General features: G+C 38.0%; 2 protein-coding genes and 1 long non-coding RNA gene across 9 annotated transcripts in view; 2 read left to right on the forward strand and 1 right to left on the reverse strand.

The window, feature by feature from the left end:
• The window catches only part of Dmtf1 (cyclin D binding myb like transcription factor 1), a 43,348-nt gene extending 38,355 nt beyond the window's left edge, over window positions 1–4,993 (forward strand). For 5 of the 6 annotated variants that reach the window (XM_048339931.1, XM_048339929.1, XM_048339933.1 and 2 more), the window contains one exon: window positions 1–1,293. In XM_048339931.1, the coding sequence (XP_048195888.1) occupies window positions 1–110 (110 nt within the window). In that variant the 3' untranslated portion in view covers window positions 111–1,293. Of the gene's footprint in view, window positions 1,294–4,949 lie in introns of those variants that run through there. The other variant, XR_007210078.1, reaches the window with a different exon arrangement.
• The window catches only part of Tmem243 (transmembrane protein 243), an 18,373-nt gene continuing 6,770 nt past the window's right edge, over window positions 1,083–12,685 (reverse strand). For both annotated transcript variants that reach the window (XM_048339935.1, XM_048339934.1), the window contains exons 3-5: window positions 3,865–3,915; window positions 2,666–2,770; window positions 1,083–1,669 (exon numbers count right to left, since the gene is read on the reverse strand). In XM_048339935.1, coding sequence (XP_048195892.1) covers window positions 1,547–1,669; window positions 2,666–2,770; window positions 3,865–3,915 — 279 coding nt within the window. In that variant the 3' untranslated portion in view covers window positions 1,083–1,546. The remainder of the gene's footprint in view (window positions 1,670–2,665; window positions 2,771–3,864; window positions 3,916–12,685) is intronic.
• The window catches only part of LOC125346965, a 19,561-nt gene continuing 17,749 nt past the window's right edge, over window positions 10,874–12,685 (forward strand). The window contains exon 1 of the long non-coding RNA XR_007210079.1: window positions 10,874–11,318. This is a non-coding gene — a long non-coding RNA (uncharacterized LOC125346965). The remainder of the gene's footprint in view (window positions 11,319–12,685) is intronic.

A 12,685-nucleotide genomic window follows, 5' to 3' on the forward strand; every position in this document is an offset into this window, starting at 1 on the left:
ATCCTATATTCCAACATCACCAGGAAGAATCAAATATCATTGGATCATGTTTGGGCAGTCCTGTTTCTGAAGACTCAAAAGATGTTGAGGAGTTGGTAAACTGTCATTAGGTAATTCTTAGAAGAAACAGGTAGTTGTTTGTGCAAAGAAGCCACTCTGAAGTTACAGTATCTTCAAAGACATAGGAGCAAGTCTCAAGAGGCTTAATTTATCTGTATTTTTGGTTTTTATGTAGCTACAGTGTTTAAGCCATGCACGCACATGGTTGCTGCTGTGACTTTTTACCTCCTAAGTTTGTCATTTGAGGTCCAGTTTTATGATTGGGTATTTGAGGGGAGTATTAACTGCTGTCCTTGTGTTTAGTGTTGTCAGGAGGGAATTTGATTCACTCCAGTTAGTGGAAAGTTTTAAAAACCACCAAACTTAACTCCTCTAGTTTAAAAGCTGTAATATTCACTTCGACAGATCACACATGGCACTATTATCACTGACCTTCAAAAGAGGGCATAGTATTAATTTGAGAAGCATACAAATACCAAGATACCTACATGGTTATATGGCAGTTACTTTTAGTTAACCCATTGCTGGCAGTGGGAGTTATTTAGGCAGGGTAAAGAAGGCATTAAAGAGTCAAGAAAATTCACTACAGAATATATATATGACATAACATATACACATATGTTATGTTATATATCTCTCCATTACTTTTAAAGGGAATATGGATAAAAATAGTAACAAAACCCACCAGTAGCTAAGCAGTTTTCACCCCCTCATCAGAAAGCAGTCAGTTTACAGTTAAACAGAGAAAGAAATAATGTTGCCTGTATTTAATACATAATCACCTACTAAATGTTTGCTATATAAATTTCCCAGGAAAATAGTTGAAGGGGTATTAAGAGTTGTCATTCACTTAGTGCATTACCTGGTGGGAGTACATTATAATTCTCCCTCTTGAGCAATTTTGAAAAATAAAATTTGCTTCTGTAACAAAGGAAACAAATCAAGAGTCATTCCTAAGGGTTAAGCCAAAATTAATTTTTAGGGCTTTAATGAGTTTGATCCCTAAACAAAAGTCACAAAAACATGTATAAATTATTTTATTTATTATTGTAATTAGATCTTCACAATCAAAGTTGTCTTTTCACCGTCTGTTTTGTTAACGTGAAATTGTAGTTATGAGCAAAAATTGGTTGCCTAGGGAACAATAATTGTATATTCAGTTTAACAGAAATAAAAGAGTATTTGTCTTAAAATGCAAGATTCTGAGCCATGCAATTAAATTGTAAAAAAATGTTTAATTTCAAAAGTGAAAATTACTTGTGCCATTTGAATGTTGGAATGTTCAAGTGCAAAATCAGCTCCTTAAAAAAAAGCAAAGAGATCTATGATATATCTCCCTTGCAAGAGGGAATTTAGATTTATAATTGACATGAAAATCATGTATCAGACTTCTGTAGAAGATTCTTCAGCGTATTTTTTCCAAAAGTGATTCACTGTCCTAATGTACATTTTGAAGAGTCCTGGTAAGGATTTCTCCTTGGCAGCTTCACCTTCCCACATCATGGAAGTACAGGTTCGCACATATACATAACATGATGATAGAAAATACAATATAGTAAATTAGATTTCTAAATTTCGGTTCTAAGTCTCCTTGTCGATACCAGTAGATCTAAAAGAAGAATTAAATAAAAATTTTAAGTAACAGCCACTGGGCCAACTGTTGAATATAAAAATACCACAAACTTTTTCCCACCAATTTCATAAGTCTTTATTTCTCTCTATATTTTTGAGGACCAATGCACACAATTTAATCTGTATTCTTTTTCTTAAGGTAAACAATAAGTTTATTTGAAAGCAGAAGGAAAGCCTTGAAAGGAAAGGAAAGTAGTGGGACTCTATTCCTTTAAGGGCCTCAAAGAGGAGTCCCATCCTTATTCTTAAAAACTCTGACACTACTCTAGGTTTCCCATATTCCAAGGACCTACTCTTCCTATTTTGTCAGCAACTCGGACAGATAAGTGAATTATTTGTCAGATAAGTAAATAACCATTACAATTTAAGCCTTAAGTGAGTCAAAACAATTGTTTAATGGTTACTGTTTGGATGCTGCTTTTCAAGGTCATGAAACAATATGCAAGCAGTTGAATGAATAGTGAGGACCCCCAATCTGTAGTAAAATCAAAGTCCTCTAGAGTAGGGCACAACTGCAGCTTTAACTTCCCCTGAAAATGTGGCATTAATTGCCTCCAAATGTGGAGTCATCACATAGATTTATCTACAGAGACTAATTTTCTTATTATGAGGAGTGAACCCAGAGTGTTATTACTTCCTAAACCACATTTCTCAAATCCTTTTTGCCCCTGTGTACAAGTCCTTGAGTGAACCACAAACCTTTGGCCAGCTAGGGATATTTTTGTTTGTTTTCCTTTTTAGAAATCAAGGGAACAGAGTTTCCCTTTAGGTTTACAACTTAGGGATCTAATAGAAAAAGGTGACTTAATGATTAAGTTAAATTAAGTTATAAGTAAAGGATTTGCAAATTCTGACATGAAGGAAAGGGTAATTTGAGAAACTTCTTTTAGCCCCAGGGATAAGACTCTTTGTCCAGTAGCACTGCAGTATCAGGCTCTCAAGAACACTCTACTTAAATTTAAATAGTACTCACAAGTATGCAGACAGTAATACAACTCAAAGAGATGCAGACAGCAAAAAATATATTCAGCGGTTTTGGGGGTAGTTGAGGGAATACAAAAGCACTGATGAGTGTTACCTATAGGAAGAGAAATTAAGTAAGGCTTTACAAATAATTCCAAGACTTGATTAGACTGGGTCTGTGAATATTATAAAATCATGTCCACCACCACCAGGTTTGCTTTCTGAAATTTCAATATTTTATATTAGAAAAACTTTGCAAAGGCTGGGATTAATGGCTTAGTGGTAGAATGCTTGCCTAGCATGCATGAAGCCCTGGGTTTGATTCCTCAGCACCACATACACAGAAAAGGCCAGAAGTGGCACTGTGGCTCAAGTGGTAGAGTGCTAGCCTTGAGCAAAATGAAGCTCATGGTCAGTGCCCAGGCCCCGAGTTCAAGCCTTATGACTGGCAAAAAAAAACTTGTAAATATGTTCAAGCTTTTTCTGTAATTTTTCTCCATTGCTAACTTTCTGGCCACTTACAAAGGGAGAGAAAACTGTTTTGTTTTTTTTTTAAACAAAAAAAAAGCTAATCTCAACGTCTTTGATAAGAAATCATTTCAACCCTATTCCTGGGATTAATTACTGAAATGGTCTAACCATCTTGTTACACTGAATACTTCTAACAAAAATTAAGGCTGGTTTTATTTTATGAAAAATAGTGAAGGATGGCTTTTTATCCATTCCTTAAGAAGTTGTGAAAAAAATTCATCCTCTTAACTAATTTAATGAAAGTGCCAGACAAATGTCATCAGACTGTAAACTGAAGCTTTTTACTGTGGTAACACCCAATTGTATTACACAGAATAAGAAATTACTATATACTGACCAAATCTTTTTTAAACTTTACAATAAACAGTATTAACCAAAATAATGAGAGTTATGGAAGAAGCTAATAGTAGAGAGTGATATTTTTATAAATTTACAAGGCAAGCAAATTCATTGGCACTGTATCACATATTCACCTGGTGAGCTGCTTAATTTGCCAATTGTAATTTTGTGATAAGAAAATTAAAAGCATTAAGTTGATGATTGAAACATCACTGGCTCATGCTTAGCCCTTTCTGGGTGTTTTTTTTTTCCCTTGTCAGAATTACTTGAACTGCAATGTTAAAATTTTTAAAACTTTTAAGAGCCTGAGTGAGTACAGCATAAAATAAAGATACTTACTAGAATCAGTAAGGATGTTAAGCTGCCAACAACTAAATTGATGATTCGGTCCTGAAAAAGAAAGTTTGTGAGCCATGAAATTTGCATTCCTGGTGCTTTCTGTATGAATTCAAAGTTGTTTCTGTATGAATTAAGTTGGTTTAGAATGAAGAAACCAAAATCTAACCATTATGTCTTGATTTTCATACATCCACCTGCCAAACCAGGCAGTGTGTAATGAGTCATAAGAGCAGAAAAGAGAGTTTCAGAAATATGGAACTAACTAGGGAAGGTTTCTGGAAGATTGTAGAGGAATGAATAGGAAGGAAGGGTTACACATGCTCCTCCTGTATATGGAGTAATGTGTGTGAGGATACAGTACTGGGACTGCCAAGTTAGAGCCTTGGTGAAAATTACCAGGAGACAGACAGGTGTTGAAGACAAACCTGATGTGTCCTTATCTAAAAGTAGAGACCACAAAGTGTCAAAACAGGAAACGATCACAAAGACCAGTTAGTCAAATGACTTTCCAACTTAATAGTAGACTTCAACTTATAAGCAGAAGAATTAATTGACTTAATGAAGAACCTAAGGTCCTCCCTTTTTTAGTTGCCTCGTGATTTTCATTCCCAGCCAATACAATACAATGTCTGGAAAATGTAATCCAATTTTAACTTTACCTTCATTTCATAGATTAAGATAAATTTAGACCTCCTGTGGTTAAATTATTTGCTAAAAGCCATACAGCAGATTAGAAGTAACTGAAACCAGAGTCATATGGTTGAAAGTAGTCATAATTTGATAAGTTATCTACAAAACCAAAGAGAACTGGATTTAGAAAATATTGAGAATACTAAATAACCTTATTTCTGAGAATCAAAGCTAGGTCTAATGAAATTGGTTATTTTTTCTATGTGTTGTAGAGAGGCAGGGGAGATCAAATCCAGAGCCCTGTGCTTTCTACACAAGCACTCTACCACTGAGCTACATTCCCATCCCTTGAATCAGTAATCTTTAAAAAGAAGGGTTTTGTTGTTGTTGTTTTGCCAGCCCTGGAGCTTGGAACTCAGGGCCTGGGCACTGTCCCTGGCTTCTTTTTGCTCAAGGCTAGCACTCTACCTCTTGAGCCACAGCACCACTTCCGGCTTTTCCTGTTTATGTGGTGCAGAGGAATTGAACACTGGGCTTCCTTCCTGCATGCGAGGCAAGCATTCTACCACTAAGCCACATTCCTAGTCCTAAAAAGTTTTTAATAAAACCTGAGAGATAGGAGAGGCACAGGATGGATTACACCGCAGCAAGGCAAACTCATTTTCAAGCTGCTTTTAAGATAAAAGCACCAAGAGTTCAGCCACAAAGGCCACAAAGGCCAAATAGGTACTGGGTGTGCCAGATCTAATGATAAAGAACAGTTGTCTCTGCAATTCAATCTCAGAGGACTAATCAGATCTTAACAGCATAGCTCTGGCAGAACCATAGAGTGACCCAGTCTGGAGTAATTTACCAGTCACTTTAACTTATTCCTACACAAAACAACAAGTGTGTTTAAGGTAAAATGTGCATAGAGATAAAAAATCAACAAGCATTCCATTACTTCTGTCTTATGTAAAAGGTTCAACTGCACTCTTCTGGTCTACAGTGAGAATATCCGTTCATCCCTCCGAGCTCCATGGATTTGCAGTTTACAAAGGTCTGTGTATCTCAGAACAGTTCTCCCTTCAAAAGATGCCAGGGAAGAGATTCAGATAAAAGGTAGCCAAAAGAATTAGTGACTCAGCAATCAAAGCAAGAAGAAAAGACAGTAGTAACATCCTCAGAACTTTCACCTATCTTCTTGAAAAATTTTGGGATGAAATGAAGGCTGTTTTATGGGTGCCAAAACTAGAAACTGAGAGCTGACCCGGGTTCTCAAGCACCAATAAGTGATGGAAACATGAATTCCATGGTAGGCCTGCTTTTCCAAACACAGAAGATCATATTGACATTACTCCCTGGAGGAACAACCTATATAAGCTACTACTACCGCTGTAGACAAGATGGCAAGTGGCAGATGGCATCTCAAAAAGCCTATTAGTAAAAGATCCTATTAGCCTACTAAGAATAAAGCTTTCCACATAGCTGACTTTTTTTTCCAGATGGTTGGCTACCTTTGATAACTGGTTTTACTCATTCTGATCAATATATACTTTAAACTTTAACAAATATTTCCCTGCCTACCAACTCATCATCATAAATATTTCTGTATCATTCTCTGCTTCTAAAGTTTTGGTTCCCTCTGGGGCTCCCAAGATGAGATAACTAGGATATTGCTGAACTGTTTCTCACAATATTTTCATCAAGCCAAGACCTTGGCATTAGGTATTCTGCTATTCATATTAATGTAATTGTGAATCCAGAACAAAGAAACAGCCCTCGCACCTTTGAGAGTCCTCTTCTAATGCAGTCTCCTAAACTTGAGCTATTCTAAGTTTAGACTGTGGACCAGAGCTTGTTAGAAATGCCTTGCCCCAGACCTACTTCACATAGTCTGCATTTTTTAACAAGATTCTCCAGTAATGAGTGAGAACATTTTAAATTAAGGATTGCTCTAAAGCTGAGTCTTAAGTAAACCATTTTGCAGATGCAGGTCCTAAGGTGAAGGCGCTTGCTTGGGCCAGAAATTATCTTCTTGAGCTCCTGGTCTCCAACTACAATAATAATTCAACAGCTAGCTAGGATCACCCAGGACAGTTGATGACTAATACATTCCAAATGAGAACGAGAGTTCATGAAGAAAAGTGAATGCTGCATTTAAACTTTGCTGAAATAAACTGAGTGTACTTCTACAATTAATGTGTTTTTCATTTTTCATAGAAACTAGCTCCTTTACAGCTTTATTTTTTTCCCTATTTACACCTACCAAAACTTCTCCCTTTCCAGTTTTAAACCTTGTACTGTTGCTTATTCAAGCAAGCTGGACAGGATCAGAATCAGCCTGGATTCTTACCTGCTGAGAGATTTAGGATGTTTCTCCCAAAGACAAAATGTTCAGCAGCAGATTTAGTCTTAATTAATGTACATTAATAGACAAAAATATACCTCTCTGAGTATGTACATGTACAGCTATGTATAGCTAATTCTGAGAGAAATTTCAAAGTATAAGTCATAAGTCACCTTAACATTACTATACTTCAGATGCAAAAACAACAATGAATAAAACTCTACTTCCCAGAAGTTTATACACTCAGGATTCAGGGCCACTAAGTCAGTCTAAGAGAGATTACCAGGGGGGTAAAAACACCCACCAAAAAAATCTGAAAGAAGTCCAGCATATCAAATAAAGAAGGAAAGATAGTTCACTAAGGACTACTCCACAAAGATCCCTGAACAAAAGCATTGTAGTTACTAAAACTGGGGTTGATGGTTAACTGAATATCTTGAGGACTAAGAAGGAAAGAATGCAATCAAAGCACAGCAGAGATCTGCCTTACCCCCAAAGAGACACATCTTTGTCTTCCTCTAAAAGAAGGGGAAAAAGACATACAAAAGGCTCATACTTGGGGTAGTAGAAAGTTACTCTGTGAAGTAACAAATACATTATCTCCATTTGCCATAGGGTAACCAGGTTCAAATGAAACCAAAGGTTACACAGCTAGGTAATGTTCCATCCAATAGTACTTGCAAAATGTAAACTTAATGAGTAGCTTCAAAAGTCTTAATAATACTAGTACATTTGCTAGGTACCAGTGGCTTACACCTAGGTATGCAGGAGGCATTTTAGGATTGTGATTCAAATCCCAGGCAGGAAAGTCCATGACACTCTTTATCTCCAACAAACCACCAGAAATCTGGAAGTGGAGCTGTGGCTCAGCTAGTAGAGTGCTAGCCTGGAGCAAAAGGAGGGCAGGAACAGTTCCCAGGCCCAGAGTTCAAGCTCTATGATGAGTACCAAAAAAAATAAATTTTTAAGCTTAATTTTCATCCTGAAATTAGACTCAGGACACCAAAGTGCTTATTTCATTTTGCTCCTGGCTAGTGCCTCAGATGAATCCCTTAACCCATTTTAACCCATTTGGGTCTACCAAATAAGATAGGGCTAAATGACATCTTGTTCCTTCCAGTTATAAAACCTAATAATTCTTAAACATAACCTTGAGGCAGAGTAAGTAGATCCAGTCCCCTGATAATGAAAAAGACGAACATCCCCAATCTTGCCTGGTCAGTCATTATCCAAAACCTTGATAAATAACAGAGTACCCCAAGCTCATTTCAAAGCACTAGATAGTGATGATGGCTCTGACATAAGAAGTTGGCAATATCTTCCCAAATATCCAGAAGGAGCATCCTATGCTCTGAAATCACCTTGCTTCTATAGAGTGTAGAATGCAAACAAATAGAATGTTCAATCTTCCATTTCCATAGCAACAATTTTTGTTTGCCTGTTCCTAAAATGAATATGAAGGGGTTGTACTAAATATACCCAAACCTCTAGAAATTTATGAGATAGGCCAGGTCCTAGTAGCTCCCCTGTAATCCAGGAGGCTTGAGATTTGAGAATCTCTGTTCAAAACCTGCCCCAGAAGACATCTTATCTCCAGATAACCAGCAAAAAAAAAAAGCCACAAGTGGAGGTGTGGCTCAAGAGTATCAGTCTCGAACAAAAAAGCCAAGCCCACAGGACAGAACTTCCCTAACAAACCCTGAAAGGCTACAAATCAAAGAAAGGTTGGACAAATGGGACTGCATCAAACTGCAGAGCTTCTGCACGGCAAAGGACATAGCTCTCAAGATAAACAGAAAGCCCACAGACTGGGAGAAGATCTTTACCGGACATTCAACAGACAAAGGCCTCATCTCTAAAATATATGCAGAACTAAAAAAATTACCTTCTTCCAAAACAAAACCACAAAGAACCAATAGCCCCCTCATCAAGTGGGCTAAAGACTTACAAAGAAACTTCTCTGATGAGGAAATGAGAATGGCCAATAGACATATGAAAAAATGCTCTACATCACTGGCCATAAAGGAAATGCAAATCAAAACAACATTGAGATTCCATCTCACCCCAGCAAGAATGTCATATATCAAGAAAACTAATAATAACAATTGTTGGAGGGGATGTGGCCAAAAGGGAACCTTACTTCATTGTTGGTGGGAATGTAAACTGGTTCAGCCACTCTGTCAAGCAGTATGGAGATTCCTCAGAAGGCTCAATATAGAACTCCCCTATGACCCAGCAGCCCCACTGTTGGGTATCTATCCAAAAGCCCACGAACAAAATCACAGTAATGCCACCAGCACAACAATGTTCATCGCAGCACAATTTGTCATAGCGAGAAGCTGGAACCAACCCAGATGCCCCTCCATAGATGAATGGATCAGGAAAATGTGGTACATATACACAATGGAATTTTATGCCTCTATCAGAAAGAATGACATTGTTCCATTTGTACGGAAATGGAAGGACTTGGAAAAAGTTATACTAAGTGAAGTGAGCCAGACCCAAAGAAACATGGACTCTATGGCCTCCCTTATTGGGAATAATTAGTACAGGTTTAGGCAAGCCATAGCAGAGCATCACAAGGCCCAATAGCTATACCCTTATGAACACATAAGATGATGCTAAGTGAAATGAACTCCATGTTATGGAAACAATAGATATATCACAGTTGTAACTACTTTCAACGTCCCATGTGTATGTGTAGTTTCTATTATTGATGATGTTCTTGTATCACCTTCCTATGGTTGTACCTACACTATCTCTGTAATCTTATCTGAGTATATTGGAAACCATGTTTACTGGTATTGGAAATAGGAAATTCAAAGGGAATACCAAATTTGAGAGACACAGGGTAAAAAAAGAGAAATAACTACAAAAGCAATACTTGCAAAACTGTTTGGTGTAAGTGAACTGAACACCTGGGGGGGGGGGAGGGAAAGGGGGGGAGGGAGGGGGGCATGAGGGACAAGGTAACAAACAGTACAAGAAATGTATCCAATGCCCAACGTATGAAACTGTAACCTCTCTGTACATCAGTTTGATAATAAAAATTTGAGAAAAACAAAAAAAAAGCCAAGCCACTGAGCTCCGATATAGACACCTGACCCAAAGAAAAAAGAACTTGTAAAACAAATTTGTCTTAAGAAAGTAGCCAGTGGGCTGGGAATGTGGCTTAGCAGTAGAGTGCTTGCCTAGCATGCATGAAACCCTGGGTTCAATTCCTCAGCACCCACATAAGCAGAAAAAGCCAGAAGTGGTACTATGGTTCAAATGGTAGAGTGCTAGCCTTCAGCAAAAAGAAGCCAGGGACAGTGCTCAAGCCCTGAGTCCAAACCCCAGGATGGACAAATAAAACAACAAAAAAAGAAAGCAGCCGGTAATTTAAACTCAAATTTAGTACAATAATCCTCCCAATCTTGTTTAGCTCTCCATGGGTTCAATTACCTGTGGTGTATAGCCCAAAAATTAAAACTAAATGGAAATTCCGCAAATAATAAGTTTTAAATTGCACGCTAGTCCGAGTAGCATGAAATCTCCCCTACTGCCCAGCTCCACCTTGCCTGGGACATGCAGTACTTGTGTTCAAGTGACCCTTACATTACTTAATAATGGCCCCAAACACAAAATAGTGAAGCTGGCAATAAGATAAATACAGAGAAGCCACAAGTGCTTCCTTTCAGTGAAAAGGTGAAGGTCATTGAGGGAGAAAAAAAAAGTATGTGAATATTGCTAAGAATGAATCTTCTATGTGTGCAATTGTAGAGAAGAAATTTAGACTACTTTTCTATTGTACCATATAAAGCAAACATACAGCCACAATGCATGGTAAGTACTTAGTAAGAAGGAAAAGGCATTCAAATATTAAAATCTATACAATACATGATTTGAGACATCTGTGGATAAATGGGAGATAACTAGTAAAAAAATTCATGGCTGACAAGTGAAAAGTACAATACGGAAGTACTAATAAAAGCACACTGATTATAAGACAAGGCAAACTTCTGGCTATAAAAAGAATTGATTGCCTGAGTCTATATAAATACAATAAAGAAAATGTAGGCATCATTAGGTGCTGATTGTTCATGCCTACTCAGGAGGTTGATAGCTAAAGATGGTGGTTCAAAGCCAGCCCAATTAACCAGCAAAAAGCCAGAAGCAGAAGTGCAGCTCGAGTGGTCAAGTACCAATCTTGAAAGGAAAAAGCAAAGCAACAGCAAAAAGGTCCTGAGTTCAAACCCTAGTACCAACACCAAGACAAAAACAAACACAAAGGAACACTCACATTTCCTCACTATTTCCTGCTGTCACCCCTTTGACTCAAACAGAATCCCTTGCTTGGAAAATTAACCTGTCACTTCCCCCTATCAAAAATCTTACCCCAGGAGGGACACTCCTGTTTTAGAGGCTGTGACCTCCCAGGGGAAAAAAAAATCTTACCCCGAGGGCTGGAAAGGTGGCTTAGTGTTAAGTGCTTGCTTAGCATGCATGAAGCCCTGTGCACAAAAGCCCTGTGGACCACATAAGACAGAAAAGGCCAGAAGTGGCGTTGTGGCTCAAGTAAAAGAGCTAGCCTTGAGCAAAAGAAGCTCAGGGACAGTGCCCAGGTCCTGAGTTCAAGTCCCAGGAATGGCAAAAACAAATCTTATCCCTGCTTCTAGTTCCAAGACTCAAGTCCTCCAACTTGACACCCAGCTGTAACTATTCCTTCTTCCATAAGCCTAAAGGGCACAACTTCCTACAATTGTTCACTTAACAGTGTGGAAGTCAGATGCTCAAGCCACATCCTACAATTTTTACTCCAACATTTTGCATTTATCAAACTTAAGGATTCTGATACTATAAATAAAAAGCTAGTTCTCAGAAATGATTTCGATTTCCCTCCAAATAACAGAGAAACTTCATTTCAAAAGGTTTGGCCCACCTGAGGGAGAAAAAACAAGTCCTGTCCATGGATTTCATTTGGGTTTTTTTGAGAACCATGTAACTGACCAAACAGCAGTTTCCCCTTATGTTCTCATCAGGGACATCCAATGCATACAGGAAGAGTACGGTGACATCTTGCCTTACTGGTTAATTCTAGGGCATAGGGACAACTGTTCTGAAACTTCTTCTAAACTCTGAACTGTGCCAAGAGCAGAGGATGTATGAGAAAGGTTTCTGAGAATGCAAGCACATTCACCCTTTACAACTCCCTTTGAATTCTCAAACAAGAAAGAGCTCGTGCAAGTTTATAGACATGTTAATTTTCTTCTTATTTCAGACATTTTGAAATATCTTCCCAAATATCCTCATAAATAATATGTACTTGAAATGCATTATAGTCACTGGAATGCCATTTAGGGGAATCAGACCACGAGATTAAAACCTAGTCCACATTCTGGGAGGAAAATGATCCTTAGAGTTGGTACCCTCCAGAAGCACCCTAAAATGTGCATCAAGCTTCAGGACGGGAGGCAGAGCATGAAGGCAGAGGTAGAGGCCTGACAGAACTTACTTTCTGCCATATACCTGCCTGTGGCCTTGAGTTGAAATCAATATTTAAGCCTTAGTTTTCCATTTGTGTATAATGTTTTAAAATCCAGGCCTGCTGTAAGGATTAGGATAAAACACAAAGCTCTTACAACAACACATTCATTGTTGACATTGTAGTAAATGGGAGTTAATATGCTACTCGTATTATTTCTCCCATGACTGAGAGATTAGGCTCCTCAGAGCTTAGTGGGAGCTGAGCTGACTCATTGCTATAGACCCAATTTCTAGAGCAGCCAAGAATTTTAAATGTATTCCATCACTCCCCTAGGGACACTCAGATCTGTCATCCAACACATCAGATGACATGGTCTCCATATGTATGTATGACCT

The sequence above is a fragment of the Perognathus longimembris genome, chromosome 2 (assembly GCF_023159225.1).
Source record: "Perognathus longimembris pacificus isolate PPM17 chromosome 2, ASM2315922v1, whole genome shotgun sequence".
Lineage (NCBI taxonomy): Eukaryota > Metazoa > Chordata > Mammalia > Rodentia > Heteromyidae > Perognathus > Perognathus longimembris.